General features: G+C 42.6%; 1 protein-coding gene across 1 annotated transcript in view; it reads right to left on the bottom strand.

Annotated features, from left to right (window-relative positions):
• LOC121553208 (protein eyes shut homolog) overlaps positions 1-13,433 on the bottom strand; it is a 67,513-nt gene that overhangs the window by 1,501 nt on the left and 52,579 nt on the right. The window contains exons 8-10 of the mRNA XM_045217002.1: positions 6,054-6,226; positions 287-448; positions 12-133 (exon numbers count right to left, since the gene is read on the bottom strand). Of these exons, the coding sequence (XP_045072937.1) occupies positions 12-133; positions 287-448; positions 6,054-6,226 (457 nt within the window). The remainder of the gene's footprint in view (positions 1-11; positions 134-286; positions 449-6,053; positions 6,227-13,433) is intronic.

Raw genomic sequence — 13,433 nt, 5'->3', positions numbered from 1 at the left:
GAACATGGTACCGTGTGCCAGGTCCCTCCGCTGGTGTCCACTCTGTTAGTGGACTGTAGCACGTTGGTCCCAGAACCCAGGTTGTAACGCAGCTGGACGAACCCCGATGTCAGAGACACACAGAAGAAGTCTCCTGTGAATGACATGACAAGAGAGGGACACGATGGTCATTAATGTTGTCATTCTGAATGTATTGATCTTATTAGCACATCATTTCTATTATCCACAAATGACATGAAAACAGAGCAGTGTAGAGGGATAGAACGGTCATTGGGTGTGTTCCTACGGGCCCGGGCACTGAGGTGCTGTGCTGTGTAGAATAGGATGCCCTCTGGTGACAGAGTCTGGAACTGCAGCCTGAGGTCTGTCCTGTGCCTGATGCTGACTGGAGGGAAAGACATCCAGGATGACTGGTTACCGCTGAAGAACGGGTCACTGATGGCCATGGCTGAAACAAACAAGAATGGGAGAAAGACAAACCTTAGAAAACAATTATAAAATACCTTTAGAATGTTTGTTCTTCTTCATTTGGTTCTGAAATTACTTTTATTACAAGAACAGGATACAAAACATGGCTAATGTTACAAACATTATAAATGTTACTATGAAGATTTATCTTCATAACATTAAGAAGAACCGGAGTAAAATGGCAATCTGTATACAATAGGACTACTACAGTAATACATGGAGCCCTGTGTTTTGTATAGAGTAGACCTACTACAGTAATACATAGAGCCCTGTGTTTTGTATAGAGTAGACCTACTACAGTAATACATAGAGCCCTGTGTTTTGTATACAGTAGACCTACTACAGTAATACATAGAGCCCTGTGTTTTGTATAGAGTAGACCTACTACAGTAATACATAGAGCCCTGTGTTTTATATACAGTAGACCTACTACAGTAATACATAGAGCCCTGTGTTTTGTATACAGTAGACCTACTACAGTAATACATAGAGCCCTGTGTTTTGTATACAGTAGACCTACTACAGTAATACATAGAGCCCTGTGTTTTGTATAGAGTAGACCTACTACAGTAATACATAGAGCCCTGTGTTTTGTATAGAGTAGACCTACTACAGTAATACATGGAGCCCTGTGTTTTGTATAGAGTAGGCCTACTACAGTAATACATAGAGCCCTGTGTTTTGTATACAGTAGACCTACTACAGTAATACATGGAGCCCTGTGTTTTGTATACAGTAGACCTACTACAGTAATACATAGAGCCCTGTGTTTTGTATACAGTAGACCTACTACAGTAATACATAGAGCCCTGTGTTTTGTATACAGTAGACCTACTACAGTAATACATAGAGCCCTGTGTTTTGTATACAGTAGACCTACTACAGTAATACATAGAGCCCTGTGTTTTGTATAGAGTAGACCTACTACAGTAATACATAGAGCCCTGTGTTTTGTATACAGTAGACCTACTACAGTAATACATAGAGCCCTGTGTTTTGTATACAGTAGGCCTACTACAGTAATACATAGAGCCCTGTGTTTTGTATAGAGTAGACCTACTACAGTAATACATAGAGCCCTGTGTTTTGTATACAGTAGACCTACTACAGTAATACATAGAGCCCTGTGTTTTGTATACAGTAGACCTACTACAGTAATACATAGAGCCCTGTGTTTTGTATACAGTAGACCTACTACAGTAATACATAGAGGCCTTTGTTTTGTGTAATAACTTGATCATAAAACTGGTTGAAATACATAGCGGTAAGCTTGGAGATAGTGGGACACATTGAGCTGTGACATTTATTTGCCTCTCCTCTTTCTCTCTCTCTTCTTTGTTTCTCTCTGTCTCTTCTTTCCTTCTCTCTCTCTCCCTCTGTCCCTCTCTCTGTCTCCTCCCCCCGCTATCTCTCTTTCTCCTTAACCACACTGCTAACCCTAATGCCTAAACATACACTTTAATTAAGACCAAAAAGCACATTTTTGTTTTCATGAATTTTAACAATATAGCCAATTTTGACGTTGCAGCCTATCTAGCGGAAATCGTTCAGTTCTGCCCCAGGACAAGACTCATGACAATAAACATCAACCTTCCTTCTGTTGGCCCTAATCTTTCAATATTTGCAGATATTTTTTTTTTTAAAGGACTCTCACATCTGAGTGTTATTGTTGCAGGTGCATGGCAATATTTTGATTACTTCAAATGTTGGCAGATCTATCAAGTCAAATCAAATCAAATTGTATTTGTCACATGCTTCGTAAACAACAGGTGTAGACTAACAGTGAAATGCTTCTTTACTGGCCCTTCACAACAATACAGAGAGAAAGATAGAAAAATAATAGAAAGATAATAACACAAGGAATAAATACACAATGAGTAACGATAACTTGGCTATATACACGGGGTACCAGTACAGAGACGATGTGCAAGGGTAGATATGTAACAGGTGACTAGGCAACAGGATAAAGTGACTAGGCAACAGGATAGATAATAAACAGCCGCGTATGTGATGAGTCAAAAGAGTGTATGCACCATGGGGAAGCTTCACAACGAGACCCTTCAGATCTGGAAACATTGAAGGGTTAGGGCCAAGGGGAAGGAGTAGGGCCAATGGGAAGGAGTAGGGCCAAGGGGAAGGAGTAGGGCCAAGGGGAAGGAGTAGGGCCAATGGGAAGGAGTAGGGCCAAGGGGAAGGAGTAGGGCCAATGGAAAGGAGTAGGGCCAAGGGGAAGGAGTAGGGCCAATGGGAAGGAGTGGGGCCAAGGGGAAGGAGTAGGGCCAAGGGGAAGGAGTAGGGCCAAGGGGAAGGAGTAGGGCCAAGGGGAAGGAGTAGGGCCAAGGGGAAGGAGTAGGGCCAAGGGGAAGGAGTAGGGCCAAGGGGAAGGTGTAGGGCCAAGGGGAAGGAGTAGGGCCAAGGGGAAGGAGTAGGGCCAAGGGGAAGGAGTAGGGCCAAGGGGAAGGAGTGGGGCCAAGGGGAAGGAGTAGGGCCAAGGGGAAGGAGTAGGGCCAAGGGGAAGGAGTAGGGCCAAGGGGAAGGAGTAGGGCCAAGGGGAAGGAGTGGGGCCAAGAGGAAGGAGTAGGGCCAAGGGAAAGGAGTAGGTCCAAGGGGAAGGAGTAGGTCCAAGGGGAAGGAGTAGGGCCAAGGGGAAGGAGTAGGGCCAAGGGGAAGGAGTGGGGCCAAGGGGAAGGAGTAGGGCCAAGGGGAAGGAGTAGGGCCAAGGGAAAGGAGTGGGGCCAAGGGGAAGGAGTAGGGCCAAGGGGAAGGAGTAGGGCCAAGGGGAAGGAGTAGGGCCAAGGGGAAGGAGTGGGGCCAAGAGGAAGGAGTAGGGCCAAGGGGAAGGAGTAGGGCCAAGGGGAAGGAGTGGGGCCAAGGGGAAGGAGTAGGGCCAAGGGGAAGGAGTAGGGCCAAGGGGAAGGAGTAGGGCCAAGGGGAAGGAGTAGGGCCAAGGGGAAGGAGTAGGGCCAAGGGGAAGGAGTGGGGCCAAGGGGAAGGAGTAGGGCCAAGGGGAAGGAGTGGGGCCAAGGGGAAGGAGTAGGGCCAAGGGGAAGGAGTAGGGCCAAGGGGAAGGAGTAGGGCCAAGGGGAAGGAGTGGGGCCAAGGGGAAGGAGTGGGGCCAAGGGGAAGGAGTGGGGCCAAGAGGAAGGAGTAGGGCCAAGGGGAAGGAGTAGGGAGGGAATTGGTACTGGCTGTAAGAGACAGAGGGCTACAGCCACAGTAGGCTATTATGCGATGTCATTCTCTAATTGAACTTATTAGCCCAGCCAGTTCTGATAGGTCACAGTTCACAGTGTCCTGAATATGGCTTCATTTAAATGAGCTCACCCCAGAGCCCAATGTTCCTTGGTAATTTGTACCAGAGAGATATACTGACTGACTGCATTTGATTGAAATCTCATTAATATAACTACTGAAGCGCTGCTCTGACTGCCAGTCTGGGATATAACCACTGAAGCGCTGCTCTGACTGCCAGTCTGGGAGCAGGACCGCAGCTGCAGTATCTAGTGGATTAATACAAAACATATACAGTACTAGTCAAAAGTTTGGACACACCTACTCATTCCAGGGTTTTTTGTTATTTTTACTATTTTCTACATTGTAGAATAATAGTGAAGACATCAAAACTATGAAATAACACATATGGAATCATGTAGTATCAAAAAAAGTGTTAAACAAATTCTTTGCCTTGATGACAGCTTTGCACACTCTTGGCATTCTCTCAACCAGCTTCATGAGGTAGTCACCTGGAATGCATTTCAATTAACAGGTGTGCCTTGTGAAAAGTTAATTTGTGGAGTTTCTTTCCTTCTTTATGCGTTTGAGCCAATCAGTTGTGTTGTGACAAGGTAGGGGTGGTATACAGAAGATAGCCCTATTTGGTAAAAGACCAAGTCCATATTATGGCAAGAACAGCTGAAATAAGAAAAGAGAAACGACAGTCCATCATTACTTTAAGACATGAAGGTCAGTCAATACGGAAAATGTCAAGAACTTTGAAAGTTTCTTCAAGTGCAGTCGCAAAAACCATCAAGCGCTATGATGAAACTGGATCTCATGAGGACCGCCACAGGAAAGGAAGACCCAGAGTTACCTCTGCTGCAGAGGATAAGTTCATTAGAGTTACCAGCCTCAGAAATTGCAGCCCAAATAAATGCTTCACAGAGTTCAAGTAACAGACACATCTCAATATCAACTGTTCAGAGGGGACTGCGTGAATCAGGCCTTCATGGTAGAATTGCTGCAAAGAAACCATTACTAAAGGACACCAATAAGAAGAAGAGACTTGCTTGGGACAAGAAACACGAGCAATGGACATTAGACCGGTGGAAATCTGTTATTTAGTCTGATGAGTCCAAATCTGAGATTTTTGGTTCCAACCGCCGTGTCTTTGTGAGACGCAGAATAGGTGAACGGGTGATCTCTGCATGTGTGGTTCCCACCGTGAAGCATGGAGGAGGAAGTGTGATTGTGTGGGGGTGCTTTGCTGGTGACACTGTCTGTGATTTATTTAGAATTCAAGGCACACTTAACCAGCATGGCTACCACAGCATTCTGAAGCGATACACCATCCCATCTGGTTTGCGCTTAGTGGGACTATCATTTGTTTTTCAACAGGACAATGACCCAACACACCTCCAGGCTGTGTAAGGGCTATTTGGCCAAGAAGGAGAGCAATGGAGTGCTGCATCAGATGACCTGGCCTCCACAATCACCTGACCTCAACCCAATTGAGATGGTCTGGGATGAGTTGGACCGCAGAGTGAAGGAAAAGCAGCCAACAAGTGCTCAGCATATGTGGGAACTCCTTCAAGACTGTTGGAAAAGCATTCCAGGTGAAGCTGGTTGAGAGAATGCCAAGAGTGTGCAAAGCTGTCATCAAGGCAAAGGGTGGCTACTTTGAAGAATCTAACATCTATTTTGATTTGTTTAACACTTTTTTGGTTACTACATGATTCCATATGTGTTATTTCATAGTTTTGATGTCTTCACTATTATTCTACAATGTAGAAAATAGTAAAAAATAAAGAAAAATCCTTGAATGAGTAGGTGTGTCCAAACTTTTGACTGGTACTGTATATATTTATTTGCGTCAAGCTATCAATCAGAGGGGAACGGACAATGGTTATATGAGAGGGACTGATATCTATTAATTTTATGTAATTACATGTTAGATCCCTGGAAATGGATACTGTAGGATACTGGGGATAAAACATATACCAACGTTTTGGTCTCAATAGACCTTCATCAGTGTTTTACAGAGAGGTTAATCGCTTTCTTTTTCTTATTTTTTTGGAACAAATTGGTTGAGTTGGTTATTATTCTGACCTAATGGTATTTGGTTAGTATTCTGACCTAATAGTATTTGGTTAGTATTCTGACCTAATAGTATTTGGTCAGTATTTGGTTAGTATTCTGACCGAAGAGTATTTGGCCAGTATTTGGTTATTATTCTGACCTAATAGTATTTGGTCAGTATTTGGTTATTATTCTGACCTAACAGTATTTGGTTATTATTTGGTTAGTATTTTGACCTTATAGTATTCTGACTTAATAGTATTTGGTTAGTGTTTGGTCAGTATTCTGACCTTGCTGACAGTGCAGTCCGCCGGTGCCCAAGGGGCAGAGGCAGGTGTATCCGTCTGGAAGGGGTATGCAGGTGGAACCATGGGCACACAGGGGAGGGGGACGGTGTTCGGCGTCGCACACAGACACGGTCTCAGAGCAGAGTGCTCCCTTCCATCCGAATGGGCACTGGCAGCTAGGGGAGAGAGAAACAGATGGGTTAGGGTTACTGGCAGCTTGGGGGGAGATGACTGATGGGTTAGGGTTACTGGCAGCTAGGGGAGAGAGGAACAGATGGGTTAGGGTTACTGGCAGCTAGGGTAGAGAGGAACAGATGGGTTAGGGTTACTGGCAGCTAGGGTAGAGAGGAACAGATGGGTTAAGGTTACTGGCAGCTTGGGAGAGAGGACTGATGGGTTAGGGTTACTGGCAGCTTCGGGAGAGAGGAACAGATGGGTTAGGGTTACTGGCAGCTAAGGAAGAGAGGAACAGATGCACAATGTCATGAGGTTTACTTAACATCAGAATAACTACTTCTACTTCTGGAAAAGACAGTGGTGCTATTAGTGCTACAGGGAGAGTAGAATGACATGGAGTACTACTAGTAATACTGTAGTACAGGGGACTGGCTTATTACTAGTAATACTGTAGTACAGGGGACTGGCTTATTACTAGTAATACTGTAATACAGGGGACTGGCTTATTACTAGTAATACTGTAATACAAGGGACTGGCTTATTACTAGTAATACTGTAGTACAGGGGACTGGCTTACTACTAGTAATACTGTAATACAGGGGACTGGCTTACTACTAGTAATACTGTAGTACAGGGGACTGGCTTACTACTAGTAATACTGTAGTACAGGGGACTGGCTTATTACTAGTAATACTGTAATACAGGGGACTGGCTTATTACTAGTAATACTTTAGTACAGGGGACTGGCTTATTACTAGTAATACTGTAGTACAGGGGACTGGCTTACTTCTAGTAATACTGTAATGAAGGGGACTGGCTTATTACTAGTTATACTGTAATACAGGGGACTGGCTTACTACTAGTAATACTGTAATACAGGGGACTGGCTTACTACTAGTAATACTGTAGTACAGGAGATACTGTAATACAAGTTTTTCCACACTTTTATATATAGATTGTTCCCTAATAATACAAATTCAAACCCTGATCCTGTTGGCCCAACTAACTGCATAGGGGTCATAACATATAATGCAGTGATAGCCACATTTAGCTACATCCGACACATGGCTATCATACAACATTATAACCCACAGACATGGACCTTAACGAAAATCATCCCTAAACTTTGTCACCCCAAAATAGACAAATATGTGCAATTTGGCCCTCTGAACCATGGACTACAGTTTCTCCCCACCAAATTCAAATAGACTCATATCTGTTTTATAATGATGTTACATACCGGCCAAACATTGTAAATGCAAGTGTTGTATACTGGGACACCTGGTGTTATCATTACAGAGTCTACAGATGGTGATGATACAGCTAAAGAGTCTACAGATGGTGATGATACATTTACAGGTGGTGATGATACAGCTAAAGAGTCTACAGGTGGTGATGATACAGCTAAAGAGTCTACAGATGGTGATGATACATTTACAGGTGGTGATGATTGTTCGGATTTTCCGTTATTTAGCCCTCCGAAAAGGCTCACCAGGAAGCACACAATGTCATGACTCGTGTTTTGTCCTTAATTTTATTTTAAATCAAATGACCACAGGTCATAAACCTGAATTACAACAAACAAATAATGACAATATATTATTCAAATATATAATGTAAATATTATTCAAATAATATAATATAATAATAATGTAAACAATGAAAATCAAATAAGCCTACAACACCATCAAAAAATGTGGCAAATCTGGCTTAAAACAGCATTGACTACATCACCCAGAATGCCTAGCGCCAGAGGAGCATGCGCACAGCGACTCCGCCGTTGCCACGGACGCTGCCACAGGACACAGAACCCATGCCACCACATGCCTCGTTCAAAGGACCCACACATGCACAAACGCAACACAACGCGGCGCTCCACCATGGATCACCGAACCAAACCACCGCTATCACCACCGCCACCAGAAACCAGCAGAGTACTCCGAACAATCAGCACAACGCAAATGGCTGATAATGATAGCCTAATGCTATACAGCCTCTGGGTCGCTGAGCTACCGCACCCAGCGAGCTACAAGTTACTCTCGGCCAACTAACACCGACACAGTGAGGTAAACGTTCAGTGCTCAAACATATAAGTGACTTAAACATTAATACTAGACTGTGAGTAGTTCGCAGTTACATACCAACGGGCTGTGTGCTCCTGACGATTGTCTGTCGTGAAATGATTACCAGGTGCCATAATTTAAGTCTCTAGTGAAGCTGCGCATGCGCACATAACGTAACATATCCGAGCATCTAAAAACTTAAAGAAATCACTCGTTCCCCATTTAATTGAACACATCAGACCCATTTGCTTCTCTTTTATCTATTTATATATATATATATTTTTGTTTCTTTTTTCTTTTCCTGAGTGAGCTAGAAGTCTCAACAATGATACATCTACAGAGTCTACAGGTGGTGATGATACATCTACAGAGTCTACAGATGGTGATGATACATCTATAGAGTCTACAGATGGTGATGATACATCTACAGAGTATACAGGTGGTGATGATACATCTATAGAGTCTACAGATGGTGATGATACATCTACAGTCTACAGGTGGTGATGATACATCTACAGAGTCTACAGGTGGTGATGATACATCTACAGAGTCTACAGATGGTGATGATACATCTACAGAGTCTACAGATGGTGATGATACATCTACAGAGTCTACAGATGGTGATGATACATCTACAGAGTCTACAGGTGGTGATGATACATCTACAGAGTCTAGAGGTGGTGATGATACATCTACAGAGTCTACAGATGGTGATGATACATCTACAGTCTACAGATGGTGATGATACATCTACAGTCTACATATGGTGATGATACATCTACAGAGTCTACAGGTGGTGATGATACATCTACAGAGTCTACAGATGGTGATGATACATCTACAGAGTCTACAGGTGGTGATGATACATCTACAGAGTCTAGAGGTGGTGATGATACATATATAGAGTCTACAGATGGTGATGATACATCTACAGTCTACAGATGGTGATGATACATCTACAGTCTACATATGGTGATGATACATCTACAGAGTCTACAGATGGTGAAGATACATCTACAGAGTCTACAGGTGGTGATGATACATCTACAGAGTCTACAGGTGGTGATGATACATCTACAGAGTCTACAGGTGGTGATGATACATCTACAGAGTCTACAGGTGGTGATGATACATCTACAGTCTACAGGTGGTGATGATACATCTACAGAGTCTACATATGGTGATGATACATCTACAGTCTACAGATGGTGATGATACATCTACAGTCTACAGGTGGTGATGATACATCTACAGTCTACAGATGGTGATGATACATCTACAGAGTCTACAGGTGGTGATGATACATCTACAGAGTCTACAGGTGGTGATGATACATCTACAGTCTACAGGTGGTGATGATACATCTACAGAGTCTACAGATGGTGATGATACATCTACAGTCTACAGGTGGTGATGATACATCTACAGTCTACAGGTGGTGATGATACATCTACAGTCTACAGGTGGTGATGATACATCTACAGAGTCTACAGATGGTGATGATACATCTACAGTCTACAGGTGGTGATGATACATCTACAGAGTCTACAGATGGTGATGATACATCTACAGAGTCTACAGATGGTGATGATACATCTACAGTCTACAGGTGGTGATGATACATCTACAGAGTCTACAGATGGTGATGATACATCTACAGAGTCTACAGATGGTGATGATACATCTACAGAGTCTACAGGTGGTGATGATACATCTACAGAGTCTACAATCAAATCAAATCAAATTTTATTGGCCACATGCGCCGAATACAACAGGTGCAGACATTACAGTGAAATGCTTACTTACAGCCCTTAACCAACAGTGCATTTATTTTTAACAAAAAAGTAAAAATAAAACAACAACAAAAAAAGTGTTGAGAAAAAAAGAGCAGAAGTAAAATATAATAACAGTAGGGAGGCTATATATACAGGGGGGTACCGGTGCAGAGTCAATGTGCGGGGGCACCGGCTAGTTGAGGTAGTTGAAGTAATATGTACATGTGGGTAGAGTTAAAGTGACTATGCATAAATAATTAACAGAGTAGCAGCAGCGTAAAAGGATGGGGTGGGGGGGCAGTGCAAATAGTCCGGGTAGCCATGATTAGCTGTTCAGGAGTCTTATGGCTTGGGGGTAGAAGCTGTTGAGAAGTCTTTTGGACCTAGACTAAAAAACTAGGTGGTGATGATACATCTACAGAGTCTACAAGTGGTGATGATACATCTACAGAGTCTACAGGTGGTGATGATACATCTACAGAGTCTAGAGGTGGTGATGATACATCTACAGAGTCTACAGATGGTGATGATACATCTACAGTCTACAGATGGTGATGATACATCTACAGTCTACATATGGTGATGATACATCTACAGAGTCTACAGGTGGTGATGATACATCTACAGAGTCTACAGATGGTGATGATACATCTACAGAGTCTACAGGTGGTGATGATACATCTACAGAGTCTAGAGGTGGTGATGATACATCTATAGAGTCTACAGATGGTGATGATACATCTACAGTCTACAGATGGTGATGATACATCTACAGAGTCTACATATGGTGATGATACATCTACAGTCTACAGATGGTGATGATACATCTACAGAGTCTACAGGTGGTGATGATACATCTACAGAGTCTACAGGTGGTGATGATACATCTACAGTCTACAGGTGGTGATGATACATCTACAGAGTCTACAGATGGTGATGATACATCTACAGTCTACAGGTGGTGATGATACATCTACAGTCTACAGGTGGTGATGATACATCTACAGAGTCTACAGATGGTGATGATACATCTACAGAGTCTACAGATGGTGATGATACATCTACAGTCTACAGGTGGTGATGATACATCTACAGTCTACAGGTGGTGATGATACATCTACAGAGTCTACAGATGGTGATGATACATCTACAGTCTACAGATGGTGATGATACATCTACAGTCTACAGGTGGTGATGATACATCTACAGAGTCTACAGATGGTGATGATACATCTACAGAGTCTACAGATGGTGATGATACATCTACAGTCTACAGGTGGTGATGATACATCTACAGAGTCTACAGATGGTGATGATACATCTACAGAGTCTACAGATGGTGATGATACATCTACAGAGTCTACAGGTGGTGATGATACATCTACAGAGTCTACAATCAAATCAAATCAAATTTTATTGGCCACATGCGCCGAATACAACAGGTGCAGACATTACAGTGAAATGCTTACTTACAGCCCTTAACCAACAGTGCATTTATTTTTAACAAAAAAAGTAAAAATAAAACAACAACAAAAAAAGTGTTGAGAAAAAAAAGAGCAGAAGTAAAATATAATAACAGTAGGGAGGCTATATATACAGGGGGGCAGGGGCGGCCTGTTCAATAGGGCGATATGGGCGACGCACTGCCAAACGGGAAAAGGAAGGGATTTTTTTTCTAATCAATTATATCACGGCAACAGTAGTTATCAGTGTTGTAATCTATACGTCTGATCTGCCACAGTGCCACACTGCCACTAAATGTCGAATCAGGCTAAAGTCGTGCTTCAAATGGCTCCCCCCTTTTTGGGGCGATTTCAGTCAGGTTGAAAATCGCCCAGAAGTCTGTAATAGACTCCCATGTAAAATCTATTTTTTCAAATTTCAGAGCCTTCAATACAATCTCAATGGGTGTCTGTGGGCTTGCACTTACGCTGCCATCATACGCTACGTAACCATGAACGTAACTGAGAAAAGAGTGGATTGTTTGAAAGAAGTTCCTTTTTGTCGGCGATTCGGCGAACAAATGAAGATAAATTGGCAACGAAACAATTAGGACCTCCCAGACCAAATTTAATAATTCAACAGGTTTCTACTAAAGGCGGAAAGTCCTACACCCGAGGATTTTCCAAAAAATTGGTACGAACGAAAAAAGACATTGCCACTCACTCAACTGGATGACGAGGGATACAGGCTAGCTGTCCGCCGCCACAACGATGAGGTTATTGTTGATAATCACAAGTTTACTGGATGTGGATATGGTGTAATAAAGGCAGTTTATTCAGAGGTAAATATATCTGGAATCGCGTTCACGGACCCGTTCGTCAAACTCTTAGGGAGCTATAAATTAAGCCCCATTACTTACCATATCAGATAAGAGAAATTGCTGCAGCTACATATATTTTACATCCTGGCCCTACATAGTTCACTATTTGCATCACTTACCAAAATATTACATGTGGTCATATATGCTTGGAAAGTGGAGATGCCATAGAACGTCAAAAAAGTAAACATTGCTGGAGACACATTGCCGTTTTGGAGAAGACATCGCGTTTGCTAGCGAAGAGATTTGTTGTGGCAAATGAACTTGGGCTGGGAATTGCCAGGAACCTCACGATAAGATATATGCATCAGCATTGCGAGTCTCATGATTCTATACGTATTGCGATTCGATACTGTGATTTTATTGCGCACCATATGTCTGTTGCAGAGGGATCAGAAAGCCATGAGAACGAGTTTTGATCAGTCATGGAAATAAAAGTGCTGAAAACAAATTTGCTCCCAATGTGAAAAGATTGAGAACAAGCTATGAAGGAACAATAATGGTGTTTTGGTGCAGGTACAGCCAACTAGCGCTAAAATATTGCGATATTGTCAATACAGTATATCGTAAAGTATTACTATGTAACTCGATTTCTTTCACCCCAATCCCTCAAATTAACGGTAAATAACTGAATTGTTTGCCCCACATTTAGCTAAGATGATTAGCTAGCCAGCTAAAATGTTTTATTTAGTTAGCAGTCGCATCTACAATAGTTTACTGTCAATAACATGTCTCCAAAAATGACGTGGTGTCTCCAATTGTGTTGACATTTTACAATTGCAATGCGCATCCATGAGTATCCACTTTCTGTAGCTCAGCTGGTAGAGCATGGTGCTTGTAACGCCAAGGTAGTGGGTTCGATCCCCGGGACCACCCATACACAAAAATGTATGCACGCATGACTGTAAGTCGCTTTGGATAAAAGCGTCTGCTAAATGGCATATTATTATTATTATTATTATTATTATCTGAAGAGAGCCCCAAACATTGTGTGCAGACATTTTATGCAATAAATGAAGTAGGTTCAATCTAGTAGTTCTGATCTTCT

Source organism: Coregonus clupeaformis, unplaced genomic scaffold (genome assembly GCF_020615455.1).
Source record: "Coregonus clupeaformis isolate EN_2021a unplaced genomic scaffold, ASM2061545v1 scaf0885, whole genome shotgun sequence".
In the NCBI taxonomy this organism is placed as follows: Eukaryota; Metazoa; Chordata; class Actinopteri; order Salmoniformes; family Salmonidae; genus Coregonus; species Coregonus clupeaformis.
This window is presented reverse-complemented; position numbering and strand designations above follow the sequence as displayed.